The sequence below is a fragment of the Callithrix jacchus genome, chromosome 4 (assembly GCF_049354715.1).
Source record: "Callithrix jacchus isolate 240 chromosome 4, calJac240_pri, whole genome shotgun sequence".
NCBI classification, from domain to species: Eukaryota; Metazoa; Chordata; class Mammalia; order Primates; family Cebidae; genus Callithrix; species Callithrix jacchus.
In genome coordinates this window covers 4,620,745-4,637,383 of record NC_133505.1, presented here as the reverse complement: position 1 = coordinate 4,637,383, position 16,639 = coordinate 4,620,745, and the positions used below count along the sequence as shown (strand labels likewise).

The 16,639-nt window shown below is 42.2% G+C and overlaps 3 protein-coding genes and 1 long non-coding RNA gene across 7 annotated transcripts in view; 2 read left to right on the top strand and 2 right to left on the bottom strand.

The window, feature by feature from the left end:
• LOC100399174 (histone H2B type 1-C/E/F/G/I) overlaps window positions 1-16,639 on the bottom strand; it is a 40,585-nt gene that overhangs the window by 16,211 nt on the left and 7,735 nt on the right. The window contains exon 2 of one of the 4 annotated variants that reach the window (XR_004742260.3): window positions 125-293. The gene's annotated coding sequence lies outside the window, so the exon portion shown is untranslated. Of the gene's footprint in view, window positions 1-124; window positions 294-9,174; window positions 10,989-12,132; window positions 16,604-16,639 lie in introns of those variants that run through there. The other 3 variants (XM_035297320.3, XM_078368156.1, XM_035297319.3) reach the window with 3 other exon arrangements.
• LOC100400975 (histone H4) lies at window positions 2,159-2,643 on the top strand. Its single transcript, XM_054254766.2, has one exon. The coding sequence runs from the start codon at window positions 2,174-2,176 to the stop codon at window positions 2,483-2,485; it is 312 nt and encodes a 103-aa protein (XP_054110741.2). The 5' UTR covers window positions 2,159-2,173; the 3' UTR covers window positions 2,486-2,643.
• H1-6 (H1.6 linker histone, cluster member) lies at window positions 4,761-5,496 on the bottom strand. The gene has a single exon (XM_008993818.5). It carries the CDS (start codon window positions 5,452-5,454, stop codon window positions 4,828-4,830), a length of 627 nt encoding a protein of 208 aa, XP_008992066.3. The 5' UTR covers window positions 5,455-5,496; the 3' UTR covers window positions 4,761-4,827.
• Window positions 10,917-12,933, top strand: LOC144582006 (uncharacterized). Its single transcript, XR_013533621.1, has 2 exons — window positions 10,917-11,844; window positions 11,989-12,933. It is a non-coding gene; the product is annotated as an uncharacterized LOC144582006 (long non-coding RNA).

The following is a 16,639-nucleotide window of genomic DNA, read 5'->3' as shown; positions in this document are numbered from 1 at the left end:
ACTTCTGGCCAATTTATATTTTCATAAGACCTCTGGTTATTTTTTTTTTAAGTATAGATGAAATACTGCTATGTTGCCCAAAACGGTCTGGAACTTCTGAGCTCAAGTAATTCTCCCAACTCACCCTCCAAAGTGCTGGGATTACAGGCGTGAGCCACTGCATCAGGACAAGACTTCTGATTAATATCCTAGGTTTATTTGTTCGAAAGGTTCACATATCCTCTTAACCACAAGTTGTTGGCAGAGTTTTAATCTGAAGGGCTTGGGTCTCATGTTGAGTGAATGAAGTTCACCTGATGGGTGAGAGGAAGGTGAAATGGAAAGTGAACAGGAAGCCATACAGATTGGGCAGGTGAGCCTCCCCTCTCCCAAACCATAAGATTGAGTATGCCTGAATTCTTCCCAGAATGGAGGAATCCATTTTAGGGGTGTGTGTGTGTTTGTGTGTGTGTGTGTGTGTGTGTGTAGATCCTTTAAATATTTCTGTTCTGACATTCATTGTTTTTGAGTCGCTGTCATTGAGAAAAGTTTTGAAAGGAGATATTAGGAGTAGAAAATAGAAAGTAAATAAAATATCAAAATAAAAATGGGGTTTTATAAATGATATAATAGGCAAAATAAAGGAAAGGCATCCTAGACCTCTGGTTTAAATGAAGATGGCACTTGGTGAGGTGTGTTCCAGGGGAGTTCACATGATGTCTGTTTTCAGAGAATTACAATATTGCATATGCTGCATATTTTTTATTTTCATGAATTAAAGAGCAGGTTCAGATTTCAGAGTTTTACTTATGATCCCAGACTCTGCACTTTTTCTCTGTAATGTTTGACATTTTTTCCTAGCTAAGCCTCCAATTATAAGGTATGTGTTGCCACATGTGGATAGTGACAGTGAAAAAGACCTAAGAACTCAATTTGGGGCAGAAGAATGTATCAATTATGTCAGAAGTGATACAAACCATATGACATTTAGAGCATTCTGGCCTTTCCTGAGTCTTTTTTTTTCTCCATTCCTGGATTTCTTATCTTCATGTGAGCAAGTCTGAGGTTACTATATATTGCGTCTCACAGGCCACAGTCTTATTTTAAATATTCACGGTAGATATTTGTTTATTAAACCTAGGGTGGTGGGTGGGGGTAAGTTTTTATTTTTTAAACAAAAGTGATTTCTTATGGGCATTTTCAAAAGCTGCAACAGGAAGCTAAGAAGAAAATTTTGAATTGAGAGATCTCTTCAAACCACATTCAGACCCAATCCTGCTATTCTATTTATGTTTTAAAGGAGATTAGCCTTATTTTAACACCAATAATCTTATCACAAAACCTCCTAGAGGAGGACCCTGTAGACTTTGTAATGACCTTAATCAAGTATTAGCCCTACACTTCAATTAATCCCCAACTATACAAAACGTAAGTTGTTTTCTCTGAAGCTGGGGCAAGTTGATAGGGGATTAATAATGGAGGGAAGGGAAGAGTGAAATTGCAGGTATAGTAGACAGGCACAGCAGGTCAGGAAAAGTGTCCAGAGAAAACATTATCCAGACTTATGTTTACGTTCCCTGCCTCTCTCAGACTTTTGCTGAAAAACGAGTCATTCAATAAATATTTGAATCTAGATAGGGAAGGTGAAGAGGAGGAAGTTTGCACTTATGAGGTTTTAATTTGCAATTATTTTGGCTACATTTTTGCCCTCCCAAACCTCAGGTCTTTAGGAGTGAAACTTCATAACAAAACTTATACCTTGTTCAGCACAGAGGCGGGTATCAAAATGCCACCGTTTAAATAAAAATATTAAAATGATTGAGAGGGTAAGTCCCTTGACCTATAAATCTGACCTCCTCTAAACATCATTTGTACTTTCCCCAATAAACTATTCCCTAATTTATTAGTTACTATGTGGAAATAAAAATGAACGTGGAATGGAGCTGTGTGTTTAGCGTCTTCAGGCTGACAGGAATACAGTGTATTCAACTTGTAGGCACCCTTCCCCCTCACGAAGAGCGAGGTCTCACTGGCCAATCAAAACAATGAATTTGTAATGAAAGAGTTTTCTTGCTCCACCCACTCTAACCTAATTTGAAAAAAATCCTCGCCAAATCACTTGTTTTCAATCAGGTCCGCCAAGTTCGTATTTAAGGGACTGGGTCAGCTCAGGTTTCCCATTGGGATAGGAATCATGTCTGGTCGCGGCAAAGGCGGTAAAGGTTTGGGGAAGGGTGGCGCTAAGCGACATCGTAAGGTCCTCCGGGACAACATCCAGGGCATTACAAAACCGGCTATTCGCCGATTGGCGCGGCGCGGTGGCGTCAAGCGCATTTCTGGTCTCATTTATGAGGAGACTCGAGGTGTGCTTAAAGTTTTCCTGGAAAACGTCATTCGAGATGCTGTCACTTACACGGAGCACGCGAAACGCAAGACTGTCACGGCCATGGATGTCGTATATGCTCTAAAACGTCAGGGGCGCACTCTGTATGGTTTCGGCGGCTGAAACGGTCTCCAGGAAACTTTAAACAAAAAAGGCCCTTTTCAGGGCCGCCCACAAAGTTACTTAAAAGAGCTGAAATATGTTGCAAAAATGTTTAAGTCTGGATAGCAGAGTTCACTGCGCCATCCTACATAAGACTGCTGACGGGCATATTAGGTTTTATTTGGTATTGTATCTGTTTACCTGACTGCACATTTTGATAAGTACTTTTTAAGCAGAAAGTAGGTCTAGACAGGAAATCTCTAATAAGAGCAATTGACTGCACTAAAGAATTTTTCTGTGTGCTATGTCTCACGCACTTAGAGACGCCAATCCGGGTGGATCAATTGGTCAGGAATTAGACCAGCCTGGCCAACTTGGTGAAACCCCATATCTACCAAAAGCAGAAAAATCTGGGCGTGGTGGCCTGGGTCTGTAATCCCAGCTACTCGGGAGGCTGAAGCAGAAGAATCACTTGAACCCAGAAGGAAGAGGTTGCAGTAAGCCGAGATCGCAGCCACTACGCTCCAGCCTGGGCGATAAAGACTCCCTCTCAAAAGACATGCATTTGAAAGCATTCTAAGAATGATACTTTGCACTTAACCCGGTGGCTGGAGGCATGTGTTGAACAAAGGTTAACACGCTTTGGCTCATGCAGCACACAGCTATGTAAATTAAGCATGTTTAGGGACAAGCTCTCATTTGCAGGAGGATTGGGTTCTATGGCCATTGTCCTGTTGGCCAAAACTAAGTGGTCTAATAGTCCCCAAAACTGGAGGAACAACATAGCTGGTTAACTGTTTTTAACCTTATGTATGCCAGGCACTAGAAAGCCAGAGGAGCAAAGGTGCAGAAAGTCTTCCAGAGGGATTCCCATATTGTTGAGAGACTGGCCAACTGCAGGGAGAGGCTAGTCGTTCACCCTCACTGTCTGTGATGAGAAGCTACGGACAGTCCACTGCTGGGCACAGCATTTAGACAAATGTGTCAGGCAGGTTAGCTAAGATACTTTAGCTCAGACCCCGAGAGTTGGAACAATTTTGTGGTTTAAAAAGGTTGAATTCAGATCCTAACTGGGCAGCCTCTAACATTTCCATGAAGTTTTGGATTCTTAAAATGTTTTGGACTGCACAATGCTCTGGCAGTCTGCTGAAACCTACAGCCTCTTCATCAAGAAAATACTTAAATTCATAGGGTTACAATTGTTTCGCCAGTAATATTAAAATAACGATCAAACCACTTGACGCTGATGTGTTTTTGTTGATATATATCAAATGTAACAGCAGTATTTCTAAATCCATATTCTGGGAGACCTTGATTCTTATTTATTGATCCCTTGAAGTCGGTGGACACCATACTAAGAACCAATAGTTACAATGACACCACAGGAAAAGACTAGAATGTAGTACTTGTGTAAAAAAAAAAAAAAAAAAAAAAAAATCAGCATATCATTGTTTGGATACCGAATTGCTCTCCACTCCCTTCCTCAGCAAACAATGGCATTTTCAGAACTTAGATGCTCTTATATGTAAAAGCCTGCTATAGTGCACCATCAAGCTTTTCAGGATTGGACATCAGACTGTTCAATTCCTGGACCTTTAGGTATATACCATGTCTCTGACAAGAAACCCTTTTTCTTTAACTTTTTAAGTTTTGGACAAGGTTTCATTTGCTGTCACCCAGGCTGGAGTTAAGTAGCAAGATCATGGCTCACTGCATCCTTAAATTTCTGGGCTCAAGGGATTTTTGCCTTCTCAGCCTCCGGAGTTGCATGGTCTAAAGGAGCGTGCCAACCATGCTCAGCTAATTTACTCTTTTGTAAAACCAGCAGTCTCCAACCTTTTTGGCACCAGGAACTGGTTTCGTCTAGGACAATTATACCACAGACCAGAAAGTGCAGGGGCTGGGGGCAGTGATTTCCGGACTAAAACCGTTCCACCTCAGATCAGGCATTAGATTGTCGCAAGGAATCTGCAACCTGGATCCCTTGAATGTGCCGTTCAGAATAGTTCGCGCTTGTGAAAATCTAATGCTGCTGCTAACCTGACAGGTGGTGGAGCTCAGGGTAATGCTCGTTCACCTCTCACCTCCTGCTGTCAGCCCAATTTGTCACGAGCCACGGACAGGGACCGGGACCGGTCCGTGGCCCGGGGCATGGGGACCCCTGGTATAGATGGTCTGTGTTGCCCAGGCTGACCTCGAAGCGTGGCCTGAAATAATTCTCCCACCTCAAGACTTTTCATCTCAGCCCATCACAACTTAAAACCTACTGTCAGTAACGTAAGTGTTACGCCATCTTAAAATAATGTGGGTGGCTCTTAAAAGAGCCTTTGGGTTCTTTCTCAATCGGCTTCCTGGAAAGCTCTTTACTTCTTAGATGTGGCCTTTCTAACATTAGTTTTATGTCGTGGGGTCAATTTTGGCTTTCCAGCCCTTGCCTTCACTGGGCTCTTCGGCTGTTGCTTACCCTTGGCTCCTTTAGGCTTTCTCCCGTTTCTAACAGCCTTTTTAGGAACTGTCGCCCTCGGCTTCTCGGCTTTCTTACTGGTTTTAGCGGTCTTTGGCGACTTGGAGTCCGTGGATAAAGGCAGCTTCTTGGTCTTGGCAGAAGCAGACTTTTTGGCCTTACTCCTGGTAGATTTAGGAGCGACCTGCTTACTGAGCTTAAAGGAACCGGAGGCACCAGTACCCCTGGTTTGTACCAAGATTCCCTTGTTCACTAAGCTTTTGAGGGACAGTTTAATGCGGCTGTTATTCTTCTCCACGTCATAGCCAGCAGCAGCCAGTGACTTCTTGAGTGCAGCCAGTGACATACCTACTCTTTCCTGTGACACCGAAAGGGCCTCGGTGATCAACTTGGACACAGAGAGGTTGGGCGCTTTGCGGCTTGCAACTGTGAAGGCAGCAGATGTTTTCCCTCGCGTCTTGGCTAGAGGCCTCTCCATAGTTGCTGGAACAGAATCGGGAGGAGCTGCAGGTACGGTTTCAGACATACCAGCAGAGAAGGACACTAAGTGGTAGCCAGCGAAGAGCGTAAAACGCTAGGGGGCCTCGGGGCCTTATATAGGGCAGGGCGCGCTGTGATTGGTGCATCACCTAGGCACCGCCCCCGCCCCTCGGACGATGAGCATTTGTGTTTGTTTTACCCAGAGAAGTTGACTATAACAAACCCCCTCTGTACAGGATCTCCCAGAGTTTCATGTTAAATGATCTGGGGAAATTCATATTTCACATGACTTTTCGCTTTTTAATGAAAAATGGCCCTGGTTACCAAAACTATTTGAGAAAGCCCTAGATTTTCAGTCAAATTTAAGGAGAAGAACAAAACTTTCCCCTTTCCTTGTAAATTGATAAATAATTTTTGGCAGAAGACTTATTTCATTTCTTCAGAGTGATCTTCCAAATGGAGAGCTTCAAATCGATAGAGGAAATAAATTATTCACGCCATGATTTTTATTTAAAATTATTTATATATGTGAAGGAAGTAACACAGACCTCTTAGCTGTCGAACTGCAGACTCAGAAGATGCTTATAGAATTGTCTAAGACTGCGGAGGATGTCTTTATTTAGGCAAGTGCAATCTAATAAACCATAATCTGCAGGAACATGGGTTGTCTGTGATTAAAGATGCTCCCAAGTCCCTGTAGCTTTAGAGAAGACTCTCAAGGATGGGGTTATAACAAGATCTCACACATTATGTCAGATTGGCCAAAACGTGGCCATTCTCATGGTTGGTGTCTTCAACTGAGGTTTGCTTCTGGTTTTCTTAATTCAACTCCCCTCCATCTCCCTGCCGGTTCCTACCTCCCCAGATAAACAGACACAGTCCCTCCCCCAAATTAACTATAAAAAATTAGCTGGGTGTGGTGGCACGTACCTGTGGTCCCACCTACCTCAAAACATGAGGTAGAGGGGCAGGTGCAGTGGCTCTCACCTGTAATCCCAGCACTTTGTGAGGCCGAGAGGAGCGGATCACAAGATCAAGAGATTCAGCCCATCCTGGCCAACATTGTGAAACCCTGTCTCTACTAAAAATACAAATATAGCTTGGTGTGGTGGCACGTGCCTGTAGTCCCAGCTACTCTGGAGGCTAAGGCAGGAGAATCACTTGAACCCAGGAGGCGGAGGTTGCAGTGAGCAGATATCGGGCTACTGCACTCCAGCCTGGCGACAGAGCAAGACTCTGTCTCAAAACAAACAAACAAAACCAAAAAACATGATGTAGGAACCCTAGACTCAAGAACCGACTGGAAACTACAGACCTCATGTCTAACAGGACTGGGCTGGTTTATTTGGCAGTGGTTCATGTCTGTAATCCCAGCACTTTAAAAAGCTGAGGTGGGAGGACTGGTGGAGGCTAGGAGTTCAAGACTAGGCTGGCCTGGTCTCAAAAAAAACAAAAACAAAAACATAGCTGAGTATACTGTAGTGCCATATTCCTACAGTCCCAGCCACTTGGTAGACTGAAGAGGATCACTTAGAGCCCGCAGGTTTATGGTTGCAGCTATTGCATTCCAGCCTGGGCAACAAGTGAGACCCATCTATGAATTATTTACTTAATTAACTCAGCTGGCAGATTTGGCTGCAGAGCTGTGGAAAATGGTTCTTGGAATAATGTCAAGTATGCTCCCCTGAGCTTCTTCTGGAACTGGTCTTTGTGAGAGATCTGGAGCTAAGAGCTTGCTCTCAAAGACCAAGGCCTTTCTGTGATGCTGATGGAGTTAAGTGTGCTCATAGTACAGGGTCTCAACAAAGGAAAACTCCTTAAGGGCGGTTTTGTGAAGATCCACAAATACTAGTGTGATTTAGGTAGACATTGCAAGGTTTTTTTTTCTTTGTTTTTTGAGATGAAGTTTTACCCTTATTATCCAGGCTGGAGTACAATGGTGCAATCTTGGCTCAGTGCAACCTCTGCCTCCCAGATTCAGGTGATTCTCCTGCCTCAGCCTCCCGAGTAGCTGGGATTATACCTACCACTACACACAGCTAATTTTTTTTTTTTGTATTTTTAATAGAGATGGGGTTTCCACATGTTGGCCAGGCCGGTCTCAAACTCTCCACCTCAGGTGATCCACCCACCTCTGCCTCCAAAGTGCTGAGATTACAGGTGAGAGCCCCCATTAGAAATGTTGAAGCAAATAATTTGTTGTATTGTTGTAGTTGTCTTGAGTTTAGATTTATTGCACAAATAATCATTATTGAGAAGGGTCCACAGTCAGAGGTTGGGAGTCTGTTGCAAGTTTCAGAAGAATGGCAAAGACCTTGCCTAAAGAGACAGTGAGTTGAAGGAGAAACTCCACATTTGAAATATTTCTGAAGCAAAGCCAAAAGATAAGACTGCAAACGTCTAATTGCAAAGTGACAGAAAAATTTCTTTCTCTCTCTCTGTTATACCCCACCACACACATATGCACAAATACCTGAAACAAAAAAATTCAAAAAACAGACCAGGTAAGGTGGCTCAAGCCTACAACCCCAGCAATTTGGAAGGTTGAGGCCAGTGAATCACTACAGCCCTGGAGTTCAAGGCCAGCCTGGGCAACATAGCAAAACCCAGTCCCTACAAAAAATTTAAAAAATTAGCTGGGTATGGTGGCATGTACCTGTGTTCCCACCTACTCAAAAGGCTGAGGTGGGAGAATCATTTGGGCCCAGGAGGTTAAGGCTGCAGTGAACCATGTTGGTGCCACTGCACTTCAGCCTGGGCAACAGAGTGAGACCCTGTCTCAAAAAAAAAAAAAAAAAAAAAGAATTGTCAGAAGGCTGCAGAGGATGTTTTTATTAAGACAATGCCTAAATTTAAAAATATGTATATTTTTTTATTTCATTTATTTTCAGAAAATAATACTGTCCTGAGCGCCAGCACTTCAACAGATTCTATTGTAAACCAGTTCATTTCTAAAAGAACACTGGGTTGGAAATCATGAGTTTGATTTCACAGCTCACTAAGGTACCGTGTCACTCAGTTTGGAAAATATTTTTCTTTAGAGAGATTACAGGTGCATCTTTCTGAGCACCTGTACGTTTTTACATCTGTTTTGCTTATCTGACCTTTGATAATTTCGGAGTTAAATATTAGTGACTAGGGGTCAGATTCTGGATCACGTTGATCCTAACATTTACAAGGTGACAGATTCCATTGCTTTAAAACCAACACAGGATTAGAGAATCTAGAAAATTGTTAGATTCCATAATTTAAGATCAAGAAAAAAAATGATACATATTTTGAATTAGATAGCTAAAAAGTTTCCATAAAAACAAATAATTATTTCTTATAGGGTCATGGCTAATAAAAAAAAAAAAATGGGAAAAATGGCCCTCACTAGTAAAGTCATTAAAATAAGGAAATGAAATCTCAAATTTCGGGGGGGGCCTATTAGGTTAACAATGCTTTTAAAAATTAATTGTAAATATGAGTGCTCTAAAACAGGAATTTCCATATTATGTTGGGAATATAAATGGGCATGATCCTGAATGGCAATGTGGCAATGTATATCAGTTAAGGACCTTAGAAAATGTTTTTCACTTTTGATTTAGTATTTACACTTCATGAAGTCTATCCTTAGGAAATAATATTTGAACAAAGATTTATGCACAAAGGTGTGTGAGCTGTATAATCTATAATGCATAGAAATGGGAATTAATTGAAATAGTCAATACTGAAGAACTAATTACATAAGTATCAATATACCTATAAATTGTACATCCATAAAAATTGTTTATAAGCATATTTATTATCTAAACATATACACAGCATGACATCTAAAATTTATTTTACATGTATGATACATGATATATGTATATATGAATATGGATATATATGATATACATAAAAAAGAATAGGAGACACTAGGAGTTATTTTGATTTTGTCTTTATGCTTCTCGTTTCATAAATTTTTATGAAGAACAGTTTAATAGTTTTATACCCAGAAAAAAACAAGCTAATTTTTCTTAGCCAGGTCCAAGCTAATTTTTCTTATTGGTCCTTCCTTGATTGTTCAAAATGCCTGTTTATATTCTTCTAGGATCACTCATTTTCATTGGGTTATTTGCAAGATGAAAGTTTCCAGCAGTGATGAGTGTTGGAAAAGATATTTCTAAAGGCCGTTGTCTCCTTCTAGAGAAAAGAGAGAGAGTGATTGATTCACTTCTGTAATTTATCAGATACGAAATATTGTATTTGACTCCGAGAACAATGTAATGATAATGGCTGAAGTTCATTGGGTGTTTGCTCTGTTCCAGGTAGCATTTTGAGAACTTTATATAATAGATACCAATGCTTTTAGTTGTTACAACAACCTTTTGAGTTATCTACTGTCACTCTCCCTGTGTTATAGATGAGGAAATGAAGGCACAGAGAGGTTGAGTTTCCCAGGTAGTGCAGCTGTTGGATAGTGAGCCTGTGTAGTAGACCCGCACCCTCTAGCCCTGGAATCTTTGTATGCTCTTAAAGGATGAATGTCACCTAGTCAGTGTCCTAGAAGTTCCATTTGATCTAACTTTGAAGGATAAGAATTTTTCCGGCGAGGATTAAGAATTAAGTGTTTTTCATAAAGAAGACGTAGCGACAAAGGCCAGGCAGTGAGGGCTATGTAAGATGGGAACATCTGCTTGATGGTGAGCCCTGTGGAACTGCCAGTGAGGAATATGGAAGGTCACTGAATGACAGCTTGAAGAATTCATGGTGGCAATTCTCACATGGGTAGCTGCAACAGTTTCTAGAAGGCTTCCTTCTCTCACAGGCTCATCCCTCTGGACTGCTGGTAGAGAACATCACCCATCTCCCCCACATCCACCTTCCATCAAAATGAATGAAGTCAAATGAAATGTATGTAATAGAAAAGTGCCTAAATAAACACTTAGGTCCATTTATTGGGAGTATTATAAAATGCATTTTCCTCTTCATCTTGACAAATAAACAAAAGCAAAACTTATTTTATGCTTTTCACATGTCTAAATCCAGAGCAGAAAAATGAATTCAGGGTTTGCTTAATAAATAGGGAATCCCGTTTCACACCTATGGACTGACACATTTTTCTGGCAGAGAGATATGGGTTTCTGTGACAGATGCTCAGACATTTGACGAATTCAAGGGTTTGTAATTGTGACTCACACTTGACACGTACAACACAAGGCCATCGTTTCTCTTAACAAATAGGATTTTGGTACATCTTTTGCACAAGAGTAGTCAGAGTCACATTTGGGTAGGTTTTAAGAAAGATCTGCTATCCCAGAAACCCAGAGGGTTAAAAAAAAACCAGAAGATCTGCTTAGAAGCGTTGCCTGGTGGTAGTAGGGTGGGCACAGCAGAGGCAGTACTTGGCAGTCGTCTGTTTAGCTGATGAGGGGAATGTTCTCCTCCAGAAATCATTGGCCTTCCTGCTGACGAGGCATGACCTCTTGTGCGGTATTCGTGCCAAGGGCTTGAGACAGCTAGCGTGACTCGCCCCATCTTGGCTGCTGGACCTATCTGCACTCCCCCATCTCGAGGGCTGTCGAGCTGAGACAAAGGCCGTGGGCTGAGTCACTGAAGCAACAACAGAATGTAAAGCAAAGGTCTGCGGTTGATGAAGACATTGTGCTGTCTGCTTCCATGTCCCCATCAGTCTCTGTGTAAGCAATAAACTTGCTGCAATTGAGATGCCTAAGAGGGACAGGAGACCCCTGCCCATATTTTCCCTGGAGCTAAGCCTTTGTTCTACCTCCTGATGGAAAACAGGATTCACAAGCCACCTTAAGGGCACCATTGTTTGCTTGCACTGTGTATCTTTGAAAAACATAAACTGCTTTGTAAACTACTATCACAAGCCCCGTTAAACTGCTTGTGAGCGGTTATCACAAGCCCCTGATAACTATTTTTATGGAGTTTCTATTTCCTTTCTGTTTACCCCTTTTCTGCTGAGATAAAGTAAATGTAAACAAGAAAAAAGGTATAAAAGCTGTAACCCACAAGAATAAAATTGCTGCGTTTTGACCATAGGTTACACAGACCTCCAGACTCCGCTTAACTATTTTTCTTTCTCTTCCGCGCACTCTCACCCTCAGGTTGAACGAGACATCTACGCTGGCGGTCTCGGGGACTCCCGCAGGTCGGTAGCCCCCCGGCAGAGGTTGTTGCTGGACCCCAACAACCTCTGATGTTCCAACAGTGCATTTAGTAGCTTCACTGTTGGTTCAAATGTAGCAGTCTTAATAATCACAATGCTTTTTGTTCCCTTAAACACTGTTGAAGTGGCACCGAGTTTAAGGACTGTGCTGGATGAAACCACAGCTCTCCTTCCATGTGCCCAAACTCACCTCACACCATCACAGCACATACCCGTGATGGAGGCAGTGACAGTGATACTAAAGAAAGAGGGACAAGGACTCAGAATAATCCAAAGGTAGAATCCCTACGGTTTTCATTTCTCTTCTTCACTACTGGTTCAACTGGCATTTTATTGAGAATTAACTAAGTTAATAAAGTGCTTAGAACAGTGACTGGCACATACTAAGTACAAGCTACTATTGTTTTTTTGTTTTTTCAGACAAAGTCGCTCTGTTGCCCAGGCCGGAGTGGAATGGCGTGATGCTGGCTCACTGCAATCTCTGTCTCCTGGGTTCAAGTGATTATCCTGCCTCAGCTTCCCCAGTAGATGGGATTAGAGGCACACACCACCAAGTCTGGCTAATTTTTGGTATTGTTAGTAGAAACAGGGTTTCACCATGGTGGCCAGGCTGGTCTCGAACTTTTGACCTCAGGTGATCCACCCACCTCAGCCTCCTAAAGTGCTGAAATTACTTGCGTGAGCCACTGTACCTGGCCCAAATTAGTATTTACTTAATGTTGATATGAATATTATCATGTCTGCTCCATCTGATCTCGCTTTCCTGCTCTACCTTTTCCCTTTCACTAGCAGTCATCCCTTTCTCACATTCTATATAATTACTTATAACTGTTGTTTGCTGTCTGTCTACTCCAGCTGAGGTATAAGCTTCGTGAGAGTAGAGGCTTTGACCTTTTCCAAAGAGACAGTCACTGAAGATGGTCCTTGAGCAGTTGGAGGAACAAGAGCCAGAGGATGGTTGTCTTCAGGGTCAGAGGAGAAAAGGAAGAAAACCCCTTTTCAGATGCTCCCAAGACTCTGTCCTCACTGTCTCTGTGCTAGATGTCATGACTGGCCAATGAGAAGCCATGTGAGGCCTTTTAAAAGGCACAGATGGGTAGGAAGAAGAGAAAAAAGGAAAAGCATAGGAGGGGAAGGTCAAAAAGCTGGACACGAAGAATCTGTTTGCCCTTCATCCATCAAACTTTGTTTGTTTTTCCATGTGGGCACACAGCCAATCTGCACTTTCCTGTTCCCCCTGTCAGGTACATGGGGCTGAGACAGAGCACTGGCAAAAAGATGGGGCAGAAATGATGTGTGCTACTTCCAGGCTTTGCTCATAAAAATCTCTCACACAGAGGCATTTTATTTCTTCCTTAGTCTGCTGGGATGATGTTGAGCCTCGGGCAGAGATCTGTGAGACCCAAGGATGCCAAAGGTAAAAGATGGAAGGAGGCTTTGTTCCTAGAAAGACTGTGGAACCAAACATTACATAACCGCGCAATAAACTCCCATTGTGTTCAGACCTAAGTTTGGGAGTTTAATAGCAAGTATCACTCTTACCTTGTCGTTTGTATGTTTTCTTTAGTTGCAGTTGTTTTGAGGGGAGATTTTTTTTTTTGTACTTTTTTTAGAGACAGGGTCTCCCTATGTTGCCCATGTTGATTTGAAAATCCTGGGCTCCAGGGATCCCCACACCTCACCCTTCCAAATTGTTGCGATTAAAGGCACATGCCACTGTGCTCAGCTTATCTTGTTTTGATCTGAGGTTTTATTTTTGAGACGGAGTTTCGCTCTTGTTACCCAGGCTGGAGTGCAATGGTGTGATCTCGGCTCACCGCAACCTCCACCTCCTGGGTTCAGGCAATTCTCCTGCCTCAGCCTCCTGAGTTGCTGGGATTACAGGCACGCGCCACCACGCCCAGCTAATTTTTTGTATTTTTAGTAGAGACGGGGTTTCACCATGTTGATCAGGATGGTCTCGATCTGTTGACCTCGTGATCCACCCACCTCAGCCTCCCAGAGTGCTGGGATTACAGGCTTGAGCCACCGCGCCCGGCCCGATCTGAGGTTTATCTACTGAAGCAAACTCAACATTGCCATCAGAGCAGCGCAGATCCCCACCAGCCCATCCTGCCCAGGCCTTAATCCCAGATCTGGTCTCCTATAACAAATGTTATCCCTCAGCAAACCTTTAGCACCTCAAAGGCTTTGATACACCAGCATGCTCCCTTGAACCCTTGGATATTGGGGTTCATGCTCCCCATTTCATTCATTGACTCATCATTGTGATTCTTCAACCCCTACATTGTTCTGTTATTTTTGTTTTTCCCTCTGTGACACTTACCTGGTAACAGACCAAATATTTTACTCTTTATATTTTTTACTTACTCCCCTAAGTCCTAGGTCTCTGAGGCTACTTATTTTTTAATTTTGTTCACCGATGTGTGCATACATGTAAAACAGTCCTCGATACAAAGTATTCAAAAAATTTATTAAATGAATTGATAAATTCAATCATTTTTATGCACTTCCTGTGTGCCAGGCTCAGTCATGACTCCCAGAGATATTGTAGTGAACAAACTACAGCTAAGAGCCTGTTGAGGGTGACACCTGGACAAGTGATGACATTAAGTGCAAACTGCGATGGTTAGTGACACAGGACGGTCGAAATGGTCAGAGATGCCTCCGGGAGAAGGCAATGCCCAAGCAGACGCCTGCAGAATGAGTAGCCATTTGCCAGACAGAAAGGCGGGGGAAGAATCAAAAAAAGGACATCCAACATATATGGAGGGCAGATAACAAGAAAACTCAGGTGTGTGCATATCTGGGCAGGGGCAGACCCTATCGGGCCACGATTCAGGTGTTTAGAGTATCCTAAAGGTAAGATTCATCTCTTTTAGGCCCGTCCTAGACCACTCACGAGGCCACAGCTAACATGCCAGCAGCATGGAGGCTCCTTCCCTTAATTTCCAGCTGATTAAAATTCCCAATCCACTCAAGCCTTATTTATGGGCCAAGGTCAGTCTCTGATTTTTAGAGCCTGGAACTCTGAGCATTCCCTCCAAACCCTCCAAAATGCCCTGACTCTGCTGCCTGCTGAGCATCTTTGACCCACTCTTGAGGCTAGCAGTTTTCCTTCCATTAAAGATCTCAGAACCTGTATTGTTTCTTACTGTTTCTGTAGAATTCTTTTTATTTTCCTTTTTTTGGTCCCCACCCCCCATGTTTCTGTAGAATTCTTAAATATGCAATTTTATATTTTAATTTCTAAAAATATGTTTCTTTCATGCACTGAAGCCCAAATATGTGTATTTTAAAATCTAGTGTCCCAGGTTCATTTCCCCAGTTGTTTAAGCAAGTCCAATAACAAAAGGGGCACATTTTAATTTTCAATATTTTTTAATTCTCTCCTATAGCTGAGTTTGTGCCAATAATAGTAGAGAAAAAAGTGAAAAGAAAACTAAGGACAAGAAAATAAAGGAAGGGACAAGAAGGCGAGAAGAGGGAGAAAACTGAGAGAAAAAGTTTATCCATATTTCTCCTGGATCCAATTCTTTTACTGTTTGAAAATTTGATATGGTCAAAGAATAAAGCTAGAATTTTAAGTGATGAGGACAAGATTTTACCACAGGGTAGCCTCCTCTACATAGGTCTGTTTCCTCAAAGAATGAGACAAGCCCCATCATTTCTGCCCTTTGACCCTTCTGAGCCAGAAGCAAAGAGATCAAGGCATGAGCAACTGTAGAAATATGAGACTAGATGTCTCCACTAATTATTATACAAATTTCATATTGGATGATAAGCATACATGAATCTTTAAATCAGCAAATCAAAGTCCCATTATTATGACATATTTTTTGTTGCTCAGAACTGAGGTGGGACTGAGTACAGTGACTAAGGCTAGTAACCCTAACAATTTGGGAGGCTGAGACAGGAGGATCACGTAAGCCCAAAAGTTTGAGATCAACCTGGGCAACATAGCAAGACCCCATCTCTACAAAAAAACTTTTTAGAAAAATTAGCTGGGCATGGTGGTGTGCACCTGTTGTGGTTCCAGAAACTCAGGAGTCTGAGGCAGGAAAATAACTTTAGCCCAGAAGGTTGAGGTTGAAGCGAGATGCGATTGTGCCACTACACATCAGCCTGGCAGCCTGGGCGAGACCCTGTCTCTGGAAAAAAACAAACAAACTGAGGCCGGGGAGTAGTAAGAAACTAACTCATTCTCCAGATTTACTCCCTTTTTCTTAATTATAATGAACTCATGATGCTTGAGGATATTCAGACTGATCTTCAGAAAACAAAAAACTTGCTCAGAGCCTAAAATACTTTTCAGAAAAGGTTACAGACAGTGGTATACTCTCCTTAATTTATGCTTGGTCATCCAGGATTACACAGGCTAAAGATAGGAAAAGATTAACTTTTAATGTCTTCCAATTTAGGACTATTGGGATTGTCTGGCAATGTGCTGAATATATTATACCCTTCCAAATCTGGAAGAATCAAGAGAAATGATAGTTATCATTCTGTAAGTCCTTAAAAATATGCCTAGAAAGCCAATTTCATATGTGTGGGAAAAAAGTATATATTTTTTCCACTTTGTTGGACCCAGGTAAACATAGTATGATCCACTGTCATTTTTATATCAAATAATTTATGAAATTCCTATAACCGATGGAAGGCCAACTCCTACCGAAGTCTTCAGTCATAAGCTACTTCAAGTCCTTTTAGGAGTGTAAAGGTGGTTATAAATAAAATTGGTCAAACACAGTGGTTTGTATGCATTAAGGATCTTTAAGATTCACAAACTTCTGGAAGGTAGGTGCTATTACCATCAAAATTAAGGTGTAGAGAAGGATACTAACGCACAGAAAGATAAAATGACCTGCCTCAGAGACCCACAGCTGATACACAGTGATCTGGAAGTCAAACTTGGAGTTTGTCTCCAGAGGCTTCACTTTCTGTCATCATGGAGTGTTGGGGTCCAGCACGTCTGCCGAGGGGCTACCGACCTGTGGGAGTTCCCGAGACCGCCAACCTAGATGTCTAGTTCAACCTGAGGGAGAGAATGCGCGGAAGTGAAAGAAAAGAG